Below are 27,928 nucleotides of genomic sequence, written 5' to 3'. Positions count from 1 at the left end.
CAAAAAGGGTCGCCTCTCTGGGCCCTCTAACTGTCTCCGCACGGCGAAATACCTTATTCTTTTCCTGGTGGGTTATCTCAACTTACACTGACTGACAGAGCAAATGCAACACCAAGAAGGAGTGGTTCGAAAGGGATGAAAGTTGGGGAAAATACAGAGACGGCACGGACGAATATTTGATGTTTATTTCAAACCGATATGCAGGTTACACAATGCGCACGGCATCGACTCAGCAGGATGTAGGACCACCGCGAGCGGCGATGCACGCAGAAACACGTCGAGGTACAGAGTCAATAAGAGTGCGGATGGTGTCCTGAGGGATGGTTCTCCATTCTCTGTCAACCATTTGCCACAGTTGATCGTCCGTACGAGGCTGGGGCAGAGTTTGCAAACGGCGTCCAATGAGATCCCACACGTGTTCGATTGGTGAGAGATCCGAAGAGTACGCTGGCCACGGAAGCATCTGTACACCTCGTAGAGCCTGTTGGGAGATGCGAGCAGTGTGTGGGCGGGCATTATCCTGCTGAAACAGAGCATTGGGCAGCCCCTGAAGGTACGGGAGTGCCACCGGCCGCAGCACATGCTGCACGTAGCGGTGGGCATTTAACGTGCCTTGAATACGCACTAGAGGTGACGTGGAATCATACGCAATAGCGCCCCAAACCATGATGCCGCGTTGTCTAGCGGTAGGGCGCTCCACAGTTACTGCCGGATTTGACCTTTCTCCACGCCGACGCCACACTCGTCTGCGGTGACTATCACTGACAGAACAGAAGCGTGACTCATCGGAGAACACGACGTTCCGCCATTCCCTCATCCAAGTCGCTCTAGCCCGGCACCATGCCAGGCGTGCACGTCTATGCTGTGGAGTCACTGGTAGTCTTCTGAGCGGACGCCGGGAGTGCAGGCCTCCTTCAACCAATCGACGTGAAATTGTTCTGGTCGATATTGGAACAGCCAGGGTGTCTTGCACATGCTGAAGAATGGCGGTTGACGTGGCGTGCGGGGCTGCCACCGCTTGGCGGCGGATGCGCCGATCCTCGCGTGCTGACGTCACTCGGGCTGCGCCTGGACCCCTCGCACGTGCCACATGTCCCTGCGCCAACCATCTTCGCCACAGGCGCTGCACCGTGGACACATCCCTATGGGTATCGGCTGCGATTTGACGAAGCGACCAACCTGCCCTTCTCAGCCCGATCACATTACCCCTCGTAAAGTCGTCTGTCTGCTATAAATGCCTCCGTTGACGGCGGCCTGGCATTCTTAGCTATACACGTGTCCTGTGGCACACGACAACACGTTCTACAATGACTGTCGGCTGAGAAATCACGGTACGAAGTGGGCCATTCGCCAACGCCGTGTCCCATTTATCGTTCGCTACGTGCGCAGCACAGCGGCGCATTTCACATCATGAGCATACCTCAGTGACGTCAGTCTACCCTGCAATTGGCATAAAGTTCTGACCACTCCTTCTTGGTGTTGCATTTGCTCTGTCAGTCAGTGTATTACACCTTGTATCTGCTTCCGGCATTAATTATTTTATCTGCAGCGCGGCATATGCCTCGCGCTAATCAGTTTTACTCGACAGGAGCTTCATTTACATATCTCAATACCAGTCTGAACTATAACCTGGATAATAATCTGTCTCTTAGCCCTCGACACGCTGAAAACAAGCCACCTTGCAGATGATTCTACTACATGGGTCAAGTTATTTCAAGCACTTCCGAGCTAAATAGGTACACAATGCATATTCCATTCTCATGTCTCGTTCGTTGTCTTCGACGTCTTAAATTCTAAATGGGGTTTACCTATATCATTATGCGAAGCGTCCTATCAACATATTGAGAAAGTTGTGATGACTCCTGTTTTCTAGTGAGTCATTTATACAGAATATTTACGCCCTACTATTTTACGACACTTCGCACTTAGTTAGTCTAGGGTTCTTAAATCTACGTCATGCACTATAATCCCTTGTAAATAAACAGAAATGAAATATGGTTGCCCCAACCATGAAGAAATATTTTCTATAAAACCCATCAAATAAAATGCTGTTGTCCCGCTGAAATAGCATATTGGCGATCTACGTAACATATACATGCAATTTACTCTGTATTTACATTAGGATACGATGTTCAAAGATACTAAAAATTGAAAATGCACTCATCCTTCAGGAACCACGAACACAGGTTTACAGGAGGACACACCCATGTATTTACTCGGTCTGCATGATGTCTTCAGCGATGTGAAGTCCTTTGGTGACCAACTGCCGAATCACGAACATGATGGCTTGATCTCGTGCGAAGTTCTGGACGATCTCTGCTACACCAGGCGAAATTCCGGCATGCAGCTAGATGTCTCTTGTCTCGTTTTCTCTACTACACAGGGCGAAATTCCGGCATGCAGCTAGATGTCTCGTTCACTCCGACGTTCTTGTAGACTCCTTATGCAAATGAGGGGAAGTTATTTCATGTGAATGCGTTAGTTTATATTACACATCACAGTCACTTGGTCATACGTAAGTCGAGCTTTTTACTGCGTTAGGGATTGATCTAACGTGGCATAGCCTTTAATCATGCCGACAATGAGCCGTTCATTCACTTTCCTAATATATCACATTCATATCGAATACACTCGCTCCACGCACTTAGTTAAATACGTGCCTATTTATGTTAATTGAGCCGTATTAGTTTAGGCATATATGAGGCTCGATGCACGACCTTTTCGTCACACGGTCGGCGATCATCACGGTTTCGTACCGTTTCTATTATACTTGTTAGCGGCACACTGTACGCGCAAACAGCTTACTCAGATTGTGGTTATTTCCACACACATTCACAAACTTTAATCAATCACTGTATTGCACTGTTCACACTACAGAATGATTTCTTCATAAAGGACTCACACACAAATCACGACGAACTGGTAACGAACTGACGTCGAACTGAAAACGAACTGGTGGTGTCTGTTCCCCAGCTCCGTACTATATAGGCAAGAAGCCCTGAAGCTGGCGCTGGGGGAAAAACACACCCCCTTCTCAAAATGTGCTCAGGTAATACGTAACGTAGAGTAACGAACGGGGTATCAAATTGTAGCTCCTGTACTCCCATTTTCACTGAGTGAATATTATTAAAATAGCTTCGTGGATTCTCAAGCAATCTTAAAAGGGTCCTTTTGTCTCTGTCGATGGCTGATGACGAGCGCTAGGGGAATCCATGAGCTCGTTGCCACGGTTGAGACCTAGCATCGGGTAACCATTAAGACGCGCCCTTGTTACGACGTGGCTGCCATTCTTTCAATTATATAGAACACTTCTCGGCTTCATAATTATGTGTAAAATTCCCTGATTCAAATGAGTGTTTGCTTGTGACTCTCCGTTGAGTATTTTGCGATTTATATTAATTATCTGGAGAAAAACAATTGAATTCGGCGAGTTGTCAGTGGTGAATGAATGAGGGAAATACGGTATAATGTTAGTTCTTACGTTGAATGTACTCCACGAGCTCTGCTAGTGACCTAGATTCTCTGTCTCATGACAACGCGTCTCTTTTCATCTCGCTCGTGGTTGGAGTGAGAAAACTTCAAGTACAAGCGCTCCTGCAATGCCTCACTGCTAATTACCAGCAACTAGAGTTGGGTTGCGCGAGTCAGCATACTGCCAATCGTATCCTGGAGCGGGTGGGAAAATCCTATCTTGGACAGCTTTTACCGTAGAATGACGCGGAAAACGGCATATATCATCTCCTGGGTATCATGACATACTATAGGTGACGTTGTGAACGGTCACAATATCTACCCTTTCTGGCTGACGTAAGCCCCCTGGCTGTCTCGTGAGAATTCAGGAAACTATGTGTTACAGCCAAGTAGTGAGATTTGCCCGCGCTGTTATGTAATTAGAGGTTCGTCCTGCGTGTTTATGTTGAGGTCTGTATGCCTTAATCTATGTATGACAGGGGCCAAGAATTGCTGATTTTATATACTTCTAAATTCAAATTGTTTGGGCGTTTCTTAATTTCGATTTTCCTTTCCAGATTCCAAGGGATAGCTACTAGGATTTTGGCTTTGTAAAATTATATTCCGTGTCTTGTTTCGTAGGAATGCTTGGCTACAGCTGAAATATCTGTATTTTCGTTCTTGGTGCGACGGATGTGTTCTTTTAGGCGGGTAGAGTTCAGTAGTTTTGTTTCACCGACGTAGCAAGTTCTGCAGCGACATTCAATGTGGTATTCTCCAGGAGCCTGTAGTTCTATTGTGTCTTTTACTGGTGGCAGATAACGGGATGGCTTCTGGTGTGGGTAATAGATGATTTTTATCATATTTATCCTGTATCTTGCCGATCCTGTCTGTAGCGTTTCTAATGTATGGAAGTATCGCTGTTTTCGGGTGGGTCAGTTCTTCTTTACCGCTGTTATCTTCTACGGCGGCCTTTTCTTTGTCTTCTGATTTTCTAAAGACTCGTCGGATGTTATTGAGCGAGTAGCCATTTGTCCTGAGGGTTCTCGTGAGGTGTCTTTCTCTTCTTCGAGGTGTCCTGCGTCCGATATCGCTATGGCCCCGTTAATCAGTGATGTTAGAACAGCCTGTTTTTGTGATGGGTGGTGACTAGATGAGGCGTGCAGGTACCTGTCTGTGTGCTGGGTTTCCTGTATACTGCGTGATTCAAAGTCCGATTGATGCTGCGTTTTACCAGACATCGAACGGTAGTGTTCCGTTTACCTCGATTTCTATGGTGAACTGAATATTTACGTGAATTGTGTTGAGATGGCCGAGAGATAGCTGTAGGTTATTGCTCCCATGAGGCCAGATCAAGAAACGTGTCATCCACATAACGGAGAAAACATTTCGGTTTCAGGGTAGAAGTGGCTTTCTGTTCGAAGTGTTCCATATAGATGTTTGCTAGTATTGGAGAGAGCGGAGATTCCGTCGCGGCCACTTCTGTCTGTTCGTAGAATTCCCCGTTAAAGTAGAAATCATTAAAGTAAGCTCCAGTATATTTCTGTGAAAACCATGAACACGATTACGAAGTGTCACCGGGTAAAATTGTAAGTGCATTCCTTAAAATCTGCCATAGCTTCTGTTATGATAGTGTCGTGATTACCAATTGGAAAATAGTTATCTGGTGGGGCTGTTTTTGCTTAAAGTTTTACAGCTGGGGTAGCGATTGTGTTCACCGCACGCCACTGGTATGAAGTACATTAAACCATGCACTTAGATGTTAAGCGTGCGTATTGACTGTTGAAGTAATAAAATGCAAAATAAATCCATAAAGTAGAAATGATGCATATAGCTCGTGCTTGAGATACATTCAGCCTATTAAGCTCGGAAGATCCTGACATCAGAAGTTTGACCTGAGAATCTACTTCACCAAAGTTCCTGTTACTTTAGGCCACTCAACTTACTGTGCTGTATGCATCGCAAGCACGCTGTACAAATCTTATTGAATGTGTTTTGATCCTTTAATTTGAAAAATGCTATTAAATTGCTTCACCTATTCATGAACCTTTAAAAGAACAGATTGCGATTGTAGGTGCACTGAAGCGCTCGGGAATCCTACAAAAATTATAGACCTGTACGATAAAAAAGCAAACAAATGCTTCTAAGTAATTTTCATAGTCCTAAATGGGCTATTATTATTAATGATAGTAAATAAGCATGATGTGAGATTTTACCTGCTACAACGTTCCTGAAGAGAGTTTTGAAGCATGGGAAGTACGCACTGTCTGTCTTCTCCAGGATGACCGCCATCTTACGTACTCTCTCGTCTCGGAGCTGCTCGTAAATATATTCCAGATTGTTCAGTCGAGAATTCCAGAAATTAAACTCTGTAACATAGTAACACTAAGGATTACTGTTGACAATTTCATTGAGCTCATTTGCAAATTTCGTGGGATGAAATATTTTACAACTCTGAATCTAACATCTTCCTACCATCACATCATACTTAAGCACAAATGAAGATTCGTTTAAAAATCAAACATAAGGTATTGTACCGGAAACACTGCTACTAGAGCGGAAGTTAGGAACAGTGATAATACAAGTTAGTGACCTAATATAATATATCAGACTGTCGTGCCAATATCAGAGGATTTACGTCACGAGGTTGACATTGTAAATTTGTACATAATTTTCTCAAGTATCAATTCGGCTGACATGCAATGTGTGATCAGTTCCTCAGTTCAATTGTTTTCTTTTCAAGTGTCAATTTTATGAACCTCTGTGATTCAACGAGTTGTGTGAGTCCAAAACTAATGCAGTATTTAAAGCAAAAAATAATTTATTCGACAGTGATACAAGTGAGTTGAATACAATACGGAAGACTTGTATGCTCGTCACGCCTCGCCTTGTCAGTATTCTAGTACGAGATCGAACCCCGTGACGTGTGCACCTGGAAATTCGAGAACTTCCAGATCCTCCAGAAATTCTAGAACGTCGATAATTTCGCATCAGTGACAGGGGTTATCCCTGTCCAGACCAAGCCCAGTAATCATCCCGGAGTCCGGAGGTTCCAGCCTGCTACAACGCATCAACTCAACTTGTGTAAAAGGTGATATGAATTTGTTACAAATGAACAATAAAACCACATTTTCAAAAGAATATAAATTCAATGAACTAGTAACCCTCTCCAATGTTTATGTAGCACCCCTTAGAAATATTCCATGTTCTTCAAGCTAGTATCTGCGGCTAAATACATTTTTCTAGTACAGTATTTAACCGTTATCATTAGGAATCAAGATTGCAGGCACCGTACTAATTCGTGCGATAGCGTGGAGTTTAACGCAGGAAGCCAAGGAATTCACACCAGGACGCAGGCCCCTAGTTTGTGGAGGCAATAATAATAATAATAATAATAATAATAATAATAATAATAATAATAATAATAATAATGATAATAATAATAATAATAATAATAATAATAATAATCCCGTGTGGGGATTTACCGGTTACCTCCATCGGGCGCGTCCCATTGGAATTGGGGAAGCTCGCTGGCTCTGCCGCCAGCAGAGTCAGACGGTAGTAGGGAAATAAAATAACACCGTGAAAAAAACTGGTCCCTTGCCAGGGTAACGGCGAAGACTGGTAAATGACCAGAAGCCAGAAAACATCTTGAGGCAACCTCTAGGGCTAACAACCCTAGTTGTAAAAGGATGGGTACCCGTCCAAAGCAAAGTCAAGTCAAAAAGCATGATGGCACAACATTTCAAGAAACATACCCCAGGAGGTAAATCTTCGGATAAATCTCTCGTGGTGAATGCCACGGCGCACGAGTCTCATTCGGATTCTGGGGGAGTCTCGACATCATGCAAGAGACGAGTCGGAGCGTCTCGGTGTACCCCGAAGAGTCAAAAACTCAGGCCAAAATCTAAAACCTTTCTAGCAACTTTCAACATAAATTCACTTACACAAACTGGCAAGCTGAAAACCCTCACCAAAGCTCTTCACGAAAATCAGATATCCATAATGGCCCTACAGGAAACAAGGTACCCAGATGAAGAGATTTTTGAATCCGAAGGCTACCGATTTTTCAAGAGCAAAGTGCAAAGAGGAATCCTCAATGGAGCTGTGATGCTTGGAACCGCGTTTGCTGTTAGAACCAAGATCCTTAAATCGGTTGCAAATTTCGAACCTGTGAATGACAGATTGTCTATACTCACAATTAAATGCGCGAACAAAACCTACGCCCTAGTTAACGCACATGCTCCTACAAACGATAAGAAAAAGTCCGATCCAGACGAAGTTGATAATTTCTGGGACCTACTGGATGAAAAATTAAACAAAATCCCCAAACACCATGTCAAGCTTCTTTTGGGTGACTTCAATGCCCAACTAGGTCGTGAACAGAAGTACAAGAAAGTTATAGGAAATTACCCTGCTCACAAAAGAACCAATCCCAACGGCAAAAGACTGGTGTCCATTTGCGAAAATCACAACCTGCAAGTCATGTCGACCCACTTTCGCCATCTACCCAGAAAGCAAATGACTTGGCGTTCTCCCGTCCAAGCTCTCGGAGAGTTCCAAATTGATCACGTTGCAATCTCCAGGAGAAACAGCCCTGAGATTATGAATGTGAAGGTAAAGAAAGGCATCAATGTGGCCTCAGATCATTATATGTCTCTTATCAAATTCAAACCAATTCCCTCAAACACAAGGAAGACAACCAAACAGATCACACGCTTCGACAACGAAAAACTTCGGCAAAGGGTCGAGGAGTTCCAGGAGAAGGCTAGACCAAATGACTGTGACTTTAACAACGCCAAAAGTCTCCTTGTTGAGGCTGCCAAAGACGTTGCAGAAATCAAGAGAAGCAAAAAGCATGCCTGGTGGAATAGTACCTGCGAATTAGGCCTCCAAGAAAGACTCAATGCATGGAAACAATACTACTCTACGAAATCAGAAAATGATTAGGAAACCTACAAAACCCAACGTGCCCAAGCAGCTAGGGTGTTCAGAACTGAGAAACGTAAATACGAAAAATCTCTCATTGAAAAGATAGAACAAAACTTTAGGAAGAATGAAAGCAGAGAGTACTACAGAGCCTTCAAACGCAAACTCACTGGCTATAAACCACCATCTCTATGCTTTGAGCGAAAGGGCGGCACACTGGCGACGTCAAACGAAGAAAATTGCAGCATTCTGGCAGATTACTTCAAGAATTTACTTAATTGCTCTAATCCGCAAAGCGCCATTGAGACCAAGGAACCCTTACTCAGGTACCCAGATTCCAGACCACCTGACAGAGATGAAATCAAGCTCCACATTGCCCGTCTCAAAAATAACAAAGCGCCGGGGGAAGACTCAGTAGTAGCAGAACTATGGAAATATGCCTCAGAGGAATCACTTGATATCTTGCAAAAGCAAATAGAAGAAATTTGGAACAAGGAGACCCTACCCGAAGATTGGAAAATAGTTGATCCATCCACTACACAAAAAAGGCAGCATGAAGAACATCAACAACTACAGAGGAATATCTTTGCTACCCGTGACTTACAAAATTCTATCACTTGCCATCCTGGAGCGTTTGGAAGCACAAGTCGAACATAAAATAGGTGAATACCAAGCAGGGTTCAGAAAAGGTCGCTCAACAGCTGAACAGATCCAAAATCTCAAAACGATCATCAGATATTGTACACTTAGGGCCAAGCAGTATGTGTCTCTCTTTGTGGACTTTAAGAAAGCGTACGACCCCATTGACCGAGAACTCCTGCTAAACATCTTAAATGAATTTGGAGTTGATTTGAAACTGCTGGCATTAATTAGAGCCACCCTGACCGATACAAAATCCAAGGTGAAGTTCCACGGATGTCTCTCGCATTCCTTTGACATCAAAACAGGAGTCCGACAAGGTGGTGGGCTATCCCCGATACTCTTCAACTGTGTTTTTGAGAAGATCATCAGAACCTGGCGGGTGAGATTACAGGAAACCAACTACAGTCCATTGAGAATAGGAACCAAATCCAAGGGGATCGCAACAGACTGCTTAGCATTTGCCGATGATATTGCTGTTCTCTCAAACGACATAGAAACCGCTAGAGCTCAAGTTGAAATTTTAAAGGAAATTGCCGAACAAACTGGCTTGCAGATATCGTTTGAGAAAACAGAAGTAATGACTAACATCAAAGAGGCTCCACCAAAACTCCATACAAAATACGGGGACATCACCCGAGTAAACAAATTCAAATACCTGGGTGAGATCATCATGAAAAATGGACTGGACAAAGAAGCACTTCAGGAGCGAGTACGCAAACTGGAAATAGCCTACCAAACATCTCGCACAATCTACAACAAAAATGCCTTTCCCAAAACACCAAGATACGTCACTATGAAACAGTTCTGAAGCCAGTAGTTCTATATGCAGCCGAAACCCTGTCTCTAAATGCCAACAAAGGACTCCTTGAAGAACTGGAGAAAAGAACGCAAAATTGTGAGAGGAATCTTGGGATCAAAGTACAGAAATGGAATCCATCAAAAGAGATCCAACAAGGAAGTCTACAGCAAAATAGAGAAAATTACCGACACAATCAGAAGAAGACGGGCACGATTTTACGGTCATCTGAAAAGAATGGACGGAAGAAAGTTAACTAAAGAAATCTTTCACTTTTTTGATTCAAACCCCAAAACCACAATTCCCTGGTTTAGAAATACCAAAGAAGACCTGCAAATGCTACATATCTCAGATGAAGACGCCCTTAACAGAGATCTCTTCCGCAAGAAAATATTGACGAACGGGCTAAACCGAGACGAGCAACCGAAGAGAAGACACGGTGCCCCTTGGACAGAGGAGCGTAAGCAGGCCCACTCACAACGAATGAGGGAAATTTGGGCTCTAAAGAAGGCCAAGTTCTGTGTCAAATGCAACAAGACTTAACGTGGTCCTTGATGGCCCCAGCGAATTATATAATAATAATAATAATAATAATAATAATAATAATAATAATAATAATAATAATAATAATAATAATAATATATTCGGAAGGACTAAAATTAACAGCCAGAAAGGACACCGAAGAAATCGAGGAGAAAATAGAAAGATCCTAAGTAAAATCCTCGGACTCAGAACATAAGCTGTCAGCTGTCACCAATTACACGGCATTTGGAAATAGTTTGGGTCTGTTATTGCTTAAATTTTGCAGCTGGGGTACCGATTGCGTTCACCGCTCACTACTGGTATAAGATACATTTAAACCATGCACTTATATGATAAACGTGTTTATTGATTATTGAAGTAATAAAAATGCAAAATAAATCCATAAGAGTAATAATGCATATACTGCATTGTATATTGAAAAAGATATGCAGCAGTATATCAGACGTCATTCGAAAACGAAGGGCTAAATTCTTTGGGTGTATTTTGAGAATAAGAGATGACAGACTCACTAAAATTCAACATTTTTAACAAGTCCATTAAAAAAGTTATCTTGAATTAAGAATGGTTTATTAATACCAAGAAAGACTGCAAGTTATAAACATCATGAACCAATATATCCCTGAAAGACTACCTTGAAAAACAAGATACAAATATTTAATGGTTTACAGGGGCCAGAAACAGCAACTAAGAATAAACAACATTGGACGGATGAAATGAAAGATGCTAGAAGTGAGATAATGAAGGAATACTGGCTCCAAAGAAAACTGAATCCATAAACGGTTACCTAAGTTGTCCATAGTGGGCCCACATCGATGCAAATAATAGTAATAATAATAATAATAATAATAATAATAATAATAATAATAATAATAATACGAAGAATATGAAGAATAAATGAGAGAAATATCTGGGAATGATCGATATTCCAGAAAATAAAATCAATAATATGTATTGTACCATGACGCTATCCCCAAAAGTAGAAATATTAAGGAGATCGGAATAAATACAATGGCCGGCAGTGGCATCAAACAGAGTAAATAAGCATACAGTGTCATAGAAATCCAGATTATCAGAGTAGCACAATACATAGAATCATCCTGGCCGTGCAGCAGACAAAGAAATGAGATTTGGATTATTAAGACGGGAAAACAGTAGAAGAAAAGAAATGAACGACTATTTTATCAGCAATGCAAATATTCAGGTGTAATTCAGCCAAGAAAATTAAAGCATATACAATACTGCAAAAAGAAGAGGAAATACTGATCTGGAATCGTATTAAGAAGTGTAGCCTGCCAAATTAGCGATATCCTTTCGCAAAGAAGAAATAAGAACTCGTTTTTCCACGAAAAGTACAACTTGGAAAACTGGGAGAAGAGTGGAGCATTTTACGCCTACACAATCGCCGCGCGAAGAAGAAAAGATCAAAATTAAAGATCAGCTATAAAGTAGACCATATAAAGAAAGTAAACCTAGGCTGACGTTATTCAATTATGGAAATAGTTGAGAGGATAATCAATGCAAAGAAATTAGGAACCAGATTAAATTATACAAGGGCTAGCATTTAATCAATTAAAATATTGCTAGAGAACATTAACACGTATTGTCTGATCCAATTCATCTGTTTTATTTTCATGAACGAGCTGAACGTCATGGAGAAGTTTTAACCGCATGGGGGAAATGGATTACTCAGAGCTGCCAGATCCAACCTAAGATTATCAGCCGAGAGCCCAGATGACAACAGCCGCGCCACTGCTAGCCGCAAGATTCGCTGGCAGTATTCAAGCAGACCAGTCCGTCCCAACATCGCGGAGGAAATGAGATAAGTTTCTTGTTATTTTAAGATATTTATTTTGATAGAATACAAGGTGTTTTCTTTTTAAAGTGTGAAATAATCGTTGTACCTGTTGTGATCGACGAAATCAACTTCTTTGACATGCCTAGATCTCACGATTAACATATGTGCCAATCCATGTATATTGAAGTAAGAAGTGAACGTAGTATAAACGAATCCAAGTCTTATCAACAGATTTTATACCGTAAGAGAGCATTACGAGAATGTGTGCAGACCCCAAATCATAGCCAAGGTTAATATAGATGTCAGTAAAGAAGTATCATAGAGGTTATACGTTGTATTCAATAAGAATGTTTATGGAAGAGTACTTAACGTTGTCAGATAGGGTAAAGGTTATGAGATATTAAGAAGAGATGGATCCTATGTTGTTATGAATGGAAATAGAAGCAAGTAATACGTCGAGGGGAATATTCCTGCAATGTAGTATTGATAAGAAGAGATGTGATATGAAATGCAATAATTATAAGGTAGAAAAATTGAATGAAGTGAAATATGGAAAATGAAGTACAAGGAGATGTACATGTCGCCATAAGAAAGAATAAATGGAATATGTTAAATAGTAATACAGGTCAAATAGGATCATACTTGCCCATGAATGTAAAAGGAAGGTTATTGTCTAAGAGAATAGGGATCCTACCACAATTTCAACGTACTCAAGCTGAAATAAGAATTAAGATATTAGAGTACAGTCACCTGATATCCTCAATATTCTAAACAAATGATTTAATACTAGGTTATGATGTTGGTTAGTTACTTTATATTGAGATACAGTCTTCAATATGAACCAAGTCAGGGTTGAAAGCTACGAAATAATTTAGGTTAGTGGCACACAAGAGAGAATATGCGATTTTGTGATGTAATATATCTTAAGATATTGAGAGCTTTACTACATTTTAACGGCACACAGGTAGTAAGTGAGCTAGATGTGACATATTTGATCTTGTAAACGTTGTACATGTGTTAAAAATGTGAATTGTGGATATTATATTGAAATTACGTATAGCAGATTTATAGCAGCGAAATTTGAGCTGCACGTTACAAGAAACTTATCGCATATTCCGAAGCTTAAATAGTTAAAAACTCCATGATGAAGTTCCGATTCAAATTCAGATTGATATTAAAGAAAGGATGATAGTTGAAATCCAGCTTAAGAAAATTAGATACTTAAAATTTAGATCATTTATAACGAACTTATATTGGAACATGAATGACTCGAATTCAGTGTAAATATGATAAGAAATATTTCTATTTTTCAAGTGAGAGATGTATTTTAAAGGGTAGACTGTACTAAGATATTATTTATGAGATGTAAGAAGAGTAAAGAGCCTAATTTAATTAACCGTGAATTGAAGATGATAGTAAAAAGGGTTATGTTGATGTATTAATGTAGGATCAGCAATTCAACAGTAAGTACTCGTCTAATAAGCATTTTGGAAATAGTATCATTATTTTGCTCTTCGGATTTATTTGTTTATTCATTTATACAGATATTTACTTGTCAATAAATAATGTTAGTTTAAGAAAACCTCACTTGTGAATTTATTTATAAATATCATGTTAGAATAAGATATAGTACGGTTGTTAAGACTTTTATTAACTGAATGTCCTTACTGATGAGTCGGATGGAGACGTCCATCGGGGAGGTAAAAAGAATAAACAACGCACTATGTTGAAAATGAGTAACCTCGTACCGACGCATCAAAGTTTTCTTCGGATCCCACGCTAAAGAATGCATCGCAACTGCAAGAACCCCTGAGAAGCTGGTTGGGAAATATTTCACGTTGACCTACCTGGACGCAGGAAGGCGTAGTATGAATTTAACCGCATGGTCCAAAACTCTCTGGGACTTGGGTCACGCACCCTTGAGATGGAGTACGCGTCTACCGGAGGAGCGGAAGAAGGCATTAAGAGATACTGAAAGTGAGATAAATTGTTAAAACACCGTCGATTGAGGCGTATTAATACACTGACTGACAGAGCAAATGCAACACCAAGAAGGAGTGGTTCGAAAGGGATGAAAGTTCGGGAAAAAACAGAGACGGCACGGACGAATAATTGATGTTTATTTCAAACCGATATGCAGGTTACACAATGCGCACGGCATCGACTCAGTAGGATGTAGGACCACCGCGAGCGGCGATGCACGCAGAAACACGTCGAGGTACAGAGTCAATAAGAGTGCGGATGGTGTCCTGAGGGATGGTTCTCCATTGTCTGTCAACCATTTGCCACAGTTGGTCGTCCGTACGAGGCTGGGGCAGAGTTTGCAAACGGCGTCCAATGAGATCCCACACGTGTTCGATTGGTGAGAGATCCGGAGAGTACGCTGGCCACGGAAGCATCTGTATACCTTGTAGAGCCTGTTGGGAGATGCGAGCAGTGTGTGGGCGGGCATTATCCTGCTGAAACAGAGCATTGGGCAGCCCCTGAAGGTACGGGAGTGCCACCGGCCGCAGCACATGCTGCACGTAGCGGTGGGCATTTAACGTGCCTTGAATACGCACTAGAGGTGACGTGGAATCATACGCAATAGCGCCCCAAACCATGATGCCGCGTTGTCTAGCGGTAGGGCGCTCCACAGTTACTGCCGGATTTGACCTTTCTCCACGCCGACGCCACACTCGTCTGCGGTGACTATCACTGACAGAACAGAAGCGTGACTCTTCGGAGAACACGACGTTCCGCCATTCCCTCATCCAAGTCGCTCTAGCCCGGCACCATGCCAGGCGTGCACGTCTATGCTGTGGAGTCAATGGTAGTCTTCTGAGCGGACGCCGGGAGTGCAGGCCTCCTTCAACCAATCGACGGGAAATTGTTCTGGTCGATATTGGAACAGCCAGGGTGTCTTGCACACGCTGAAGAATGGCGGTTGACGTGGCGTGCGGGGCTGCCACCGCTTGGCGGCGGATGCGCCGATCCTCGCGTGCTGACGTCACTCGGGCTGCGCCTGGACCCCTCGCACGTGCCACATGTCCCTGCGCCAACCATCTTCGCCACAGGCGCTGCACCGTGGACACATCCCTATGGGTATCGGCTGCGATTTGACGAAGTGACCAACCTGCCCTTCTCAGCCCGATCACCATACCCCTCGTAAAGTCGTCTGTCTGCTGGAAATGCCTCCGTTGACGGCGGCCTGGCATTCTTAGCTATACACGTGTCCTGTGGCACACGACAACACGTTCTACAATGACTGTCGGCTGAGAAATCACGGTACGAAGTGGGCCATTCGCCAACGCCGTGTCCCATTTATCGTTCGCTACGTGCGCAGCACAGCGGCGCATTTCACATCATGAGCATACCTCAGTGACGTCAGTCTACCCTGCAATTGGCATAAAGTTCTGACCACTCCTTCTTGGTGTTGCATTTGCTCTGTCAGTCAGTGTATAAGAAAAATAAGTTAAAATAAAATACATGAAAAATACCTATGTGGTATATTAATACTTCCTTACACTAAGACACAGTACAAAAAGTACGTAAATAATTATCGACACAACTCAAATTTTCTATACATAAGTGTGATTTTTCATAATTCTCAGAAAGTAACAACTGCACTATTTAAGAGAATCAAATGTAAAAAAATATCTGTGTTTACAATAAGTAGCCTACAAATTAACATAAAACAACTGTTAAAACCATCTTAATGGCTGCCGACAGTAGGATTCGAACCCACCATCCCCCGAATGCAAGCTCATAGCTACGCGACCCTAACCGCACGGCCAAATAGCTCAGCCATCTTTGAAAATATGTCTTTTTCAATCAGCAGAGGATTTTTTAAATCGTCATAGTTTGTATAGGCCAGGGATGGCGAACCTATGCCACGCGTGTCACTAGATGACACGCGAACACGATTTCGGTGACACACCACATGCACGTATTCACATTTTACGTCTTATATTATAGACTATGCATATCTCGTGCATCGTACAGTCATAGTGTTTCAGGTTTAAGAAATAAATACCAAAAATCTAAATTCTAGTTCCATTCGAAAGTGCATTATGGCAACAATGATAGGTCCGGAAGTCAAGTGAGATAAATGTCAAATGCGGCCCGAGAGCCCACATCAGTCAATTAGTGAACTTTGGCTTGTGTGTGGTTGCCAGCAGCGCGTAATTGTTCATAGTGAGTAACTGTTTATTGCTTTGAATTTTTAAAGACAAATAGTTGCCAAGAGATCATCCGAATTTCGTGATTCGGAGGAAATTATGCACTTCATTTCAAAACCTCAAATTGTATAACTGAGTGATATTAAGTCAGTTTTTTTGTGTTGTTAGAAATTGACAGTTTACAAGTGGAGTTGAATGAATTTCAAGAAACCAGTATATGGGAGAACAAATTCGTATATTGGTGAAAATGGAGTGTGCTGTTGATGGTGAATACTCTCTCTCCAGAAGCCGGAGAACTTAATACTTGAACAGTGCAACAGCCTCCTACAAATGTTTTCGGCTATGAAAAAACTAGCTACAGCGCTCCTTACTTTGTTTGGGTCATCCATCGTATGCCTGTGAGCAGCTGTTTTCTACAATAAATATAAACACGTAACTACAGTTAAATGTTATGTTAGGAAGCACATGCGTGAGAAAATGTATGTGAATATGTGGAAGAATGAACCAGGATGTGAAAGACTGTGTTAATGAGATATATGTATACATAGAAGTTTTTTACTTTACCTGTAAATAGTGTATATGACTGTTTTAGTTTAGGATTTAAGTAATTACGGTATTTCAAAAGTTCAGGAGGCACTAAGTGTAGGGGGCCTGTTCTTGACTGTGTTAATGAGATATATGTATACATAGAAGTTTTTTACTTTACCTGTAAATAGTGTATATGACTGTTTTAGTTTAGGATTTAAGTAATTACGGTATTTCAAAAGTTCAGGAGGCACTAAGTGTAGGGGGCCTGTTCTTTTCCCCTGGACTTCCATAAATACTGTAAAGGTGTATGGCAAATAAATAAATAAATAAATAAATAAATAAATAAATAAATAAATAAATAAATAAATAAATAAATAAATAAATAAATAAATAAATAAACCATGGATCTGTTTTATAACTTATGGCCACCCAATCCTTTATATAGGGAACGATCACTGGGCTCCACGTCTTCTCTGGCTAGTGCGGTAGTGTGTGTGCATCTTGAAGGAGGAGGATTGGGAGCTAAGGAAGTGAGGGTCACGGCCTGAAGGATGTACGAACTAAAATAGTACGAGAAAATAAGTTTAAATAAGTGTTCCGGCGTGTAAAGTGCGGGGAAGATTAAAGCGGTTTTTATTTAGAATGTCATCATCATCATCATCATCTGTTTACCCTCCAGGTTCGGCTTTTCCCTCGGACTCAGCGAGGAATCCCACCTCTACCGCCTCAAGGGCAGTGTCCTGGAGCTTCAGACTCTTGGTCGGGGGATACAACTGGGGAGTATGACCAGTACCTCGCCCAGGCGGCCTCACCTGCTATGGTGAACAGGGGCCTTGGAGGGGGATGGGAAGATTGGAAGGGATAGACAAGGAAGAGGGAAGGAAGCGGCCGTGGCCTTAAGTTAGGTACCATCCCGGCATTCGCCTGGAGGTGAAGTGGGAAACCACGGAAAACCACTTCGAGGATGGCTGAGGTGGGAATCGAACCCACCTCTACTCAGTTGACCTCCCGAGGCTGAGTGGACCCCGTTCCAGCCCTCGTACCACTTTTCAAATTTCGTGGCAGAGCCGGGAATCGAACCCGGACCTCCGGGGGTGGCAGTTAATCACGCTAACCACTACACCACAGAGGCGGACCTATTTAGAATGTAATGGTTAGAATTTTCCTTATCTAGTAATGTATGAGGTACTGCTTAGTCTTTGTACTGAAAAATGTATTCCCTTTGGGAAATTAGTCAAATGTAAGGCAGCACATGTGGTTACCCTCGGAATCGTCCCCTTTTATTCGAACCGGGTGACTAAAATTTCTTAACTTCTAAATTTTGAAACTCGTTCTTGGCCTTTCAGTCACCCTGTAGCATGGGATTGGCCCCTGTTTCTTTCGGCCTTACGCCCGCTTAGATTTTTCTCCCTATTATATTTCTAGGAGTGCTTGTTTTCCACCTTAATTCAACTTTTGGAATCCGGCCGTTAGTGAATGTTTCCTTTTTTTTTTTCATTTTTCTTGGCCGTGTAGTACTGTGTTGTGCATATGCCCCTGCACGTACTTGTATGTTGAGGGTAATCTTTAACTTAAATTATTTGTGATATTTTCCTAGGAAAATTTTATATTGCCCGACGTGGACATACTTTTTGGTATATGTCACCGGCGGTGATTGTTCAATTAATGATTTAACAAGAGACTGTCTTATCATTTAAACTTTCACTGCCCATGTAACTATTCATGATGTCATATTTTGGGATTATGCCGTGTAATCCCAAAATATTCATTAGAAAGCTGTATCTCCCTTTTCCCACTAATATTTCCATTTAAATCGTGATTAACCTATTTGAAAATACGAATTTGTTCTCTGCTTACTGTATCAGTAATGAGCTAAGAAGCTCTTCTAGTATTAAGAGAAGGTTAAGCTGCGATGACTTGGGAGAAAGGAGACGAACTGCTTAACTAAGTGGTATGTTCCGAGCTGTCAGTGGAGAGATGGCGCGAAATGACATTAGTAGACGAATAAGTTTGAGTGGTGTCTTTGAAAGTAGAAAAATCACAATATGAAGATAAAGTTGGAATTCAAAAGGACAAATTGGGACAAATATTCGTTCATAGGAAGGGATTAGAATAACTTACCATGGGAGATGTTCAATATATTTCAAATTTCTTTGAAATCATTTAAGGAAAGCCTAGGAAAACAAGAGATAGGGAATCTGCCACTTGGGCGACGGCCCTAAATGCAGATCAGTAGCGATTGTTGTTGTTGCTTTTGTAAAAAAGAGATGGGAATTCCTTTCCTGATTGTTGTACTGATTTGAAACTATAGGCCTACGCTTATTATTGCACCTGTTTGAAACTGTACGTTCATAATTGTACCTGTTCAGAGCTTACGAGCTCCAGTTGTATTTTTAACTATAATTTTGTTGCGCACCTATGCTCTTTGTTGGTTGTTAGTTATGGTTAAAGAATTATTTTAATCAATCAGAAAGGAAAGAAATATAATTTCTCTACTTTTATTAGGGTAACTTGTACTCTCATTTGTGTACTGTCCAGCCATTCACCCCTACGCCTGCTCACCTCTGCTGACGACAAATATGCCTGGAATAATAATAATAATAATAATAATAATAATAAACGAAGGCTTAGATCTATTTAATTTATATATTATCCGACTCCTTGGCTGATTGATCAATCAATCAATCAATCAATCAATCAATCAATCAATCAATCAATCAATCAATCAATCAATCAATCAATCAATCAATCAATCAATCAATCAATCAATCAATCAATCAATCAATCAATCAATCAATCAATCAATCAATCAACCAATCAATCAATCAATCAATCAATCAATCAATCAATACATCAATCAATCAATCAATACTAATCTGCATTTAGGGCAGTCACCCAGGTGGCAGATTCCCTATCTGTTGCTTTCCTAGCCTTTTCCTAAATGATTTCAAAGAAATTGGAAATTTATTGAACGTCTCCCTTGGTAAGTTCTTCCAATCCCAAACTCCCCTTCCTATAAATGAATATTTGCCCCAGTTTGTCCTCTTGAATTCCAACTTTATCTTCATATTGTGATCTTTCCTACTTTTATAAACGCCACTCAAACTTATTCGTCCACTAATGTCATTCCACGCCATCTCTCCGCTGACATCTCGGAACATACCACTGAGTCGAGCAGCTCTTCTTCTTTCTCTCAATTCTTCCCAACCCAAACTTTGCAACATTTTTGTAACGCTACTCTTTTGTCGGAAATCACCCAGAACAAATCGAGCTGCTTTTCTTTGGATTTTTTCCACTTCTTGAATCAGGCAATCCTGGTGAGGGTTCCATACACTGGAACCATACTCTAGTTGGGGTCTTACCAGAGACTTATATGCCCTCTCCTTTACATCCTTACTACAACCCCTAAACACCCTCATAACCATGTGAAGAGATCTGTACCCTTTAGTTACAATCCCATTTATGTGATTACCCCAATGAAGATCTTTCATTATATTAACACCTAGATACTTACAATGATCCCCAAAAGGAACTTTCTCACCCCATCAACTCAGTAATTAAAGCCGAGAGGACTTTTCCTATTTGTGAATCTCACAACCTGACTTTTAACCCCGTTTATCAACATACCATTGCCCGCTGTCCATCTCACAACATTACCGAGGTCATTATGGAGTTGCTCAGAATCTTGTAACTTATTTATCACTCTATAGAGAATAACATCATCCGCAAAAAGCCTAACCTCCGATTCCACTCCTTTACTCATATCATTTATATAAATAAGAAAACATAAAGGTCCAATAATACTGCCTTGAGGAATTCCCCTCTTAATTATTACAGGGTCAGATAAAGCTTCACCTACTCTAATTCTCTGAGATCTATTTTCTAGAAATATAGCAACCCATTCAGTCACTCCTTTGTCTAGTCCAATTGCACTCATTATTGACAGTAGTCTCCCATAATCCACTCTATCAAATGCTTTAGACAGGTCAATGGCGATACAGTCCATTTGACCTCCAGAATCCAAGATATCTGCTATATCTTGCTGAAATCCTGCAAGTTGAGCTTCAGTGGAATAACCTTTCCTAAAACCGAACTGCCTTCTATCGAACCAATTATTAATTTCACAAACATGTCTAATATAATCAGAAAGAATGCCTTCCCAAAGCTTACATACAACGCATGTCAAACTTACTGGCCTGTAATTTTCAGCTTTATGTCTATCACCCTTTCCTTTATACACAGGGGTTACAATAGTAACTCTCCATTCATCTGGTATAGCTCCTCCGACCAAACAATAATCACATAAGCACTTCAGATATGGTACTATATCCCAACCCATTGTCTTTAGTATATCTCCAGAAATCTGATCAATTCCAGCCGCTTTTCTAGTTTTTAACTTTTATATTTTATTGTAAATGTCATTGTTATCATATGTAAATTTTATTACTTCTTTGGGCTTAGTCTCCTCCTCTATCTAGACATTATCCTTGTAACCAACAATCTTTACATACTGCTAACTGAATACTTCTGCCTTTTGAAGATCCTCACATACACACTCCCCTTGTTCATTAATTATTCCTGGAATGTCCTTCTTGGAACCTGTTTCTGCCTTAAAATACTTAACATACCCTTCCATTTTTCACTAAAATTTGTATGACTGCCAATTATGCTAGCCATCATGTTATCCTTAGCTGCCTTCTTTGCTAGATTCAATTTTCTAGTAAGTTCCTTCAGTTTCTCCTTACTTCCACAGCCATTTCTAACTCTATTTCTTTCCAGTCTGCACCTCGTTCTTAGTCTCTTTATTTCTCTATTATAAGAAGGTGGGTCTTTACCATTCCTTACCACACTTAAAGGTACAAACCTGTTTTCGCATTCCTCAACAATTTCTTTAAACCCATCCCAGAGTCTGTTTATATTTTTATTTACCGTTTTCCACCTATAATAGTTACTTTTTAGAAACTGCCTCATGCCTGCTTTATCAGCCATATGGTATTGCCTAATAGTCCTACTTTTAAGACCTTCCTTTCTATCACATTTATTTTTAACTATGACAAAAACAGCTTCATGATCACTGATACCATCTATTGCTTCAGTTTCCCTATAGAGCTCATCTGGTTTTATCAGCACCACATCCAGGATATTTTTCCCTCCTTTCTGAATCAGCTGTCCTTCCCATATTAACTTATTTGCCATTTGTTGGTCATGCTTCCTGTCATTCGCATTTCCTTCCCAATTGATATCTGGCAAATTCAGATCTCCCGCTACAATCACATTTCTTTCCATGTCGTTTCCCACATGGCTGACTATCCTATCAAGTAATTCGGAATCCACGTCAGTTCTACCCTTTCCCGATCTGTACACTCCAAATATATCAAGTTGCCTATTATCTTTAGAAATCAGACTTACACCTAGAATTTCATGTGTCTCATCTTTAACTTTTTCGTACCTTACAAATTCTTCTTTCACCAGAATGAACACTCCCCCTCCCACCCTTCCTATCCTATCTCTACGATACACACTCCAGTGTTATGAGAAAATTTCTGCATCCATGATATCATTTCTCAGCCATGATTCAACTCCTATTACAATGTCTGGTAAATATGTATCTATTAAATTACTTAATTCTATTCCTTTCTTTACAATACTTCTACAGTTCAACACTAACAATTTTATGTCATCCCTACTTGATTTCCAGTTCCCTGTTCCCTTATCACCGCTCCCTAGGCCATCCCGCTTCCCTGAATGTACCTCCCTATTACCCTTCCAAACAAATTTCCTAACATACGTACCACTGCGGTTTAAACGAAGGCCATCTGAGCGCAGATCCCTATCTCGTACCCACCCGTTAGGATCTAGAAATTTCACTCCCAGTTTCCCACATACCCACTCCATTGTCTCATTTAAATCCCCAATCACCTTCCCGTCAGTATCCCTTCTACACAGTATTCCACTAATAAGAATCTCCGCTTTCTTTAACTTCACCCGTGCTGCATTTACCAGATCCCACACATCTCCAACTATGTGGGTACTTATATCAGCTTGCCTTACGTTGTTGGTACCAACGTGAAACACTACCACCTTCTCCTTCCCCTCCTCCCTCTCTTCTACTTTCCTTAACATCTGCCTCAACCTAACTCCTGGATAACACTCTACCCTGGTTACCTATCCTCCACACACTTTCCCCACGTGTCTAACGATGGAATCCCCCATGACCAGAGCCTCAACCCTACCCACCTCATTTGATCCGCTCCCCTCCTGATCAGCCCTATCTTTCCTGATAGCTGCAGAAGCTACTTCCTCCTCCCTTTTCTCCTTCCCATGACCCTGTTCCACCTGTCTTTTATTATCCTCTACTCTACATTTCCCTTTCCTACCTTTTCCCTTCCTCCTACTTCCACACATCTCACCAACAGTTCCCTGTCCCTCATCTTCCCTCTCTTGTTCTACCTGGAGTGACGCGTACCGATTTCGCACAGACACCTGTCCTGAATTGTGATCCTGAATGGAGCCCTTAGCCTGCAATCTCCTTCCCCTTAGAACATTAGACCACCTGTCTTCTACAATTCCCCCGTTTCCTTCCCCTCGCTCTTGTACACCTACTGTAACCTGTACATTGTTTGAGGGAGTCCTATCTTCCTTCTTGTCTTCTGTGAGAATCCTAATTATCTCCCTCAAACTTTCCAACTCCTCCCTCATACCCCTCAATGCCTCGCCACACCCACAGTTCGTACACTCGCGCTCCTTAGCCATTCTTTACGGAAAAAAATAAAATAAAATAACTTATTTGCAAAAGAATAAATGAACGGAGGGATATATTGTCTGGGATAGTACTCAAAGATCACACGACTGTAAGGTAATTTGTATACGACTACACTACAATACTACTTAGTCGTACTCTATTATTTATCCTACAACCCCTAATAGGATAAAAACTGCTGTTAATTACTGAATACACAAGAACTACACAATTCCAAACTGCAATTAAGCCTATCCTAATTACAACAACAGTATTTTAGTACGAGTTTCTACGGATACCTTTAGTACACCAGTACTACACAAATATTTTACAATAATAAAATAAGCACACTAAATTCTAATAGGATATTACTCGTATACTACTGTACAGTACAGTACACTACAGTAATTTTTAAACTACTTTCAGACGTATCCTAATTACGATACCGGTACCGTATATCACTACAAAGCACAAACAAAAATGAAATTTGCAAGAACTACTGTACTCAAAGATTACCAACGAAGCTAAATGCTTAGACAAATTATTATTAGTATTACGGTCTAATATATACACACGAAAGATAACGCGAATATAGCAGGCAAGATACGGCACTATCTAAATGCACTGTATCTATATTACTATGTATCTACACTACACTACACTGCATTTGGTTAAATGCTTAAGTATCGAAAGGATTGCCGTACACGAAGAAAAACACGAATGTAACTGGCAAGATACCAACCTTAAGTTCAGGGAGTCCTGAGCTCGATCCCAGGTAGGATCAAGGATTTTAGCGCGCCTTGCTAATTCTTCGGAGGCAAGGACTAGCCGGTAGTGTCTTCCTCAATATAGACCTTTTCCTATACATTCTATACCGCGCAAAACTATCCATCTGAGAAGGGCGCGATAGTAAATTTGTCGTCCGAATGGACATCCGACCGTCAAGCAGGGCTAAGTCCATGTATGACCCCACTACGGTGTGGCATAAAGTGGCGAAAGAAGACTTACGAAATAATGATAAGATGGCCAACTGTATTGACAACATGCTATATAAATGACTATAATCCCAGCACTTTTCATTCGCAGACGACAAGGCCTGAAAATAACCAACACAGGTTTCTTTTCTATTTGAATAAGACAGCGAAGCCATTTGATCTGAAGATATCAACAAAGAAGAGAAAAATCCTCACTATTAAGGCAACTGATCCTGTTAGAGAAAATTATCGAGAAAGATATCTTCATTAACTATTTGTGATGTTATCTTTCTCATTAAAGACGTAAGTATGCTGAGTTAACGTTCCAGAAACGTTTGATACTATTAATAGAACATTGCTGAAGACCCTGAACTGTAGTAAAAGTTGATAAAACCATAACAGTCTCAGTACTAACATACAGCTTGAAGTAATGGGTCTTAACATTAAGTGAACCGAAGGGAATGAGGCACTTGAGATACTATTTCTTCGACTTTTAGCAGCTTGACCATCAGGAGAATATTATGACAGTCGCTTGATGTTATTAGCACAAAATATTACGGACAGCACAACTGACATAGAAGAGCTTTGCATCACCGTGTATCCAGAGTGGATTTTAGTCGAATTTATTCTTTGATAACTATGAACCAATTGTAAAAATGAATGCAGGAACTTCTTTGAAAATGAAGTGACCAGTATAACTTGGAGATGGAAGAGCCTAGAAGGCTAGTACTTTTGGTTTATGACGATGAAATGAAAGTACTTACTTCAGGAAGAACCGCGTTTGATAGGTGCAATTAAATGCAATTGGAGTAGACAAAATAGTGATTGAATGGGTGGCTATATTTCTAGAAAATAGAACTCAGAGGGGATGAAGCATTATCTGGCCCCGTGATAATTAAGAGGGGAATTCCTCAAGGCAGTATGATTGGGCCATTATGTTTTCTTATATATCTTGTACCAGGAAATGCCTATTGTCTGGAACATAGTTTTGGTTACATGAATATTTGCAACGGGACGGCTTGAACGTATGTGTTGAGTGCACGAGGTAACGGTACGGCACGGAGCTGTGAGCAGCGAGCGAGATACGTCACCAGCTGCAAGTATGCGGATGACGCAACTATCACGTGAACACATGACTCTCTAGAATATACCAGAATGATTTTACTAACTTCTAAACCCTTTGAGATATTAAAAACTGACATATATCATCGTGTAGCTCATGCCTGAATGTTAACATGCTATAATTTCATTAAAATCGGTCCAGAGATTTTCGAGTTATTCAGTTACAAAGAAACCGCATTTTTTTCGCGAGGAGAAACAGCTGACCTCGACAATCCGTATAGAGGAACAGGGTCCAGCAATGCATATTCAGTTACAACTTGCAACTAACAGCTGACAGACTGTTATGCTGGTCTCCGCGTACGGGTCTGCAAGAGTCGATCCCGGTAATCTTGTCGCGTATTATCTTCGATACAATCTTTGTCGTACTTGTAAAAATTGTACAGTATTTTGGAATTCCAGTGCTTCGGGACGAACTTAAACGTTTTACGGTGCTATTTAAGAACTTATAATATTTCTGCGATTCATAAACTTAGTATTTTTTTTTGTGCTAGAAAGTGAATAACTTCGCTTAACTTAGTCTTGTGCTAACACTCTAACGTGATAGTGAATAACTGAGTGAACATTAAGGCTATTTTACGATAATTTAGCTGAATACTAACTTTATTCAGTGGAAATAATCCATAATATCTCTTTAAGTCATATGCGACGAAAATTTAGGAAAGTTTGAACTAAACCAGACTTGTGTCGTGAGTGAACTACATTTTACACTTTGCAGCATGATAGTAATTTGAGCTCGTATTCAATTAGAATCCAAACATTTGTCATACATTGAACAAACTTTGAATTGCGTGTGTAAATACTGTTTTTGCTATTTGCTTTACGTCGCACCAACACAGATAGGTCTTATGGCGGCGATGGGATAAGAAAGGCCTAGGAATGGGAAGGAAGCGGCCGTGGCCTTAATTAAGGTACAGTCCCGGAATTTGCCTGGTGTGAAAATGGGAAACGACGGAAAACTATCTTCAGGGCTGCCGACAGTGGGATGTCTGTTAGGTCATCAGCCCAGAGGCTGGTTGGATCCTCAAGTAACACAATCAAAGGTTATGCGGTTATAAGGAAACCGCAAAAACCAATGGCAGCACCAAAATGAGGCGTACTAGGCAAGACGAGGAGTGAGGTAGTTTGTCATTGCTTTCCTTAATGGGTCAGAAAGTGCTATTGCAGCACGACTGACCTTATGAGCAACACCTTTCATAACACTCAGATGCACTAGTTGTGCTCTGAATGTCAATACTCAGCACCACCCATACCCCAGCAGCTTCCATATTGTCACAGCCATGGATGAGACTGGGACTTCGGTGAAAGCTACACTTTACTCTGGCCTGTGCCAAGGGATGGATACAAAAGTACTGTATCCATCAAGAAATGGCAGCAGGCAAGACAGTGGGATACGAACCTACTATCTCCCAGATGCAAGCTCATAGCTGCGCGACTCTAACCACACGGCCAACTCGCCCGGTCGCTTGTGTAAATAGTATAAACTGTGTACGATAAACTGTGTTTCGAACTGTGCTTCCAATTAGTCAAGCAATAATTGCGTTCTGCTAGTGACTTAACATTTTTGCACTTAGTAAAATCGTGCCAATTTGACACTAGTAACCCACACCGTCAGTTGAACTTTCTCGGTTCGTGAAATTCATTAGTGACACCAGAAACACTGACAGAGTGGCTTTTTCACCGTATCAACCTGAAGTTCAAGTCAACGTGGGACTTAACGTGGTACATCGCAGAAGATAGCACGTGATACTATGGTGGACATCACGACATCGGTTGCAAAGGAGTTCCAAATGCTATTCGCTGAACCGCATTTTCCAGTTCCAGTTTCAAGACTACTCAGGTGATATAAGTGCCTTTAACAACAATCTTACAACAGAATCAACTTTTTCTCAAAGATTGAACTTTAAGACAGTGATTTCTTCATTTTCTTCGAATTATCATTGCTGATTGGAAGTCACATAATTCACATAATTTTTCCAAGTGTTGGAGAATACTTATAAAATAGAACACAACACTAGACTTTGCAAGTATGTTAAATTTACGTTCTGTTGCATTCTCAAATGTTAACTGTAGAAATTTTGAAATGATAACATTTTAGAGAGACTGTAGGATTATTCATTCTCAAAGTAAATTGATATTATGTTTCTATTACTCGAAATTCCTGTTCTCGATTTCTCGAAGCAAACATTTCCTCCCTTGAAGCAAAAATACTCTGCAAGTCGAGTTTTGTGCAACATTAACTGTGCAATACGG

General features: G+C 40.9%; 1 protein-coding gene across 1 annotated transcript in view; it reads right to left on the bottom strand.

Moving 5' to 3' along the window:
- Nucleotides 1-27,928, bottom strand: part of Dhc93AB (Dynein heavy chain at 93AB) — a 780,004-nt gene that overhangs the window by 582,181 nt on the left and 169,895 nt on the right. Inside the window, exon 6 of the mRNA XM_068228295.1 lies at nucleotides 5,667-5,819. Coding sequence (XP_068084396.1) covers nucleotides 5,667-5,819 — 153 coding nt within the window. The remainder of the gene's footprint in view (nucleotides 1-5,666; nucleotides 5,820-27,928) is intronic.

This window comes from Anabrus simplex, chromosome 6, assembly GCF_040414725.1.
Source record: "Anabrus simplex isolate iqAnaSimp1 chromosome 6, ASM4041472v1, whole genome shotgun sequence".
NCBI classification, from domain to species: domain Eukaryota; kingdom Metazoa; phylum Arthropoda; class Insecta; order Orthoptera; family Tettigoniidae; genus Anabrus; species Anabrus simplex.
This window is presented reverse-complemented; position numbering and strand designations above follow the sequence as displayed.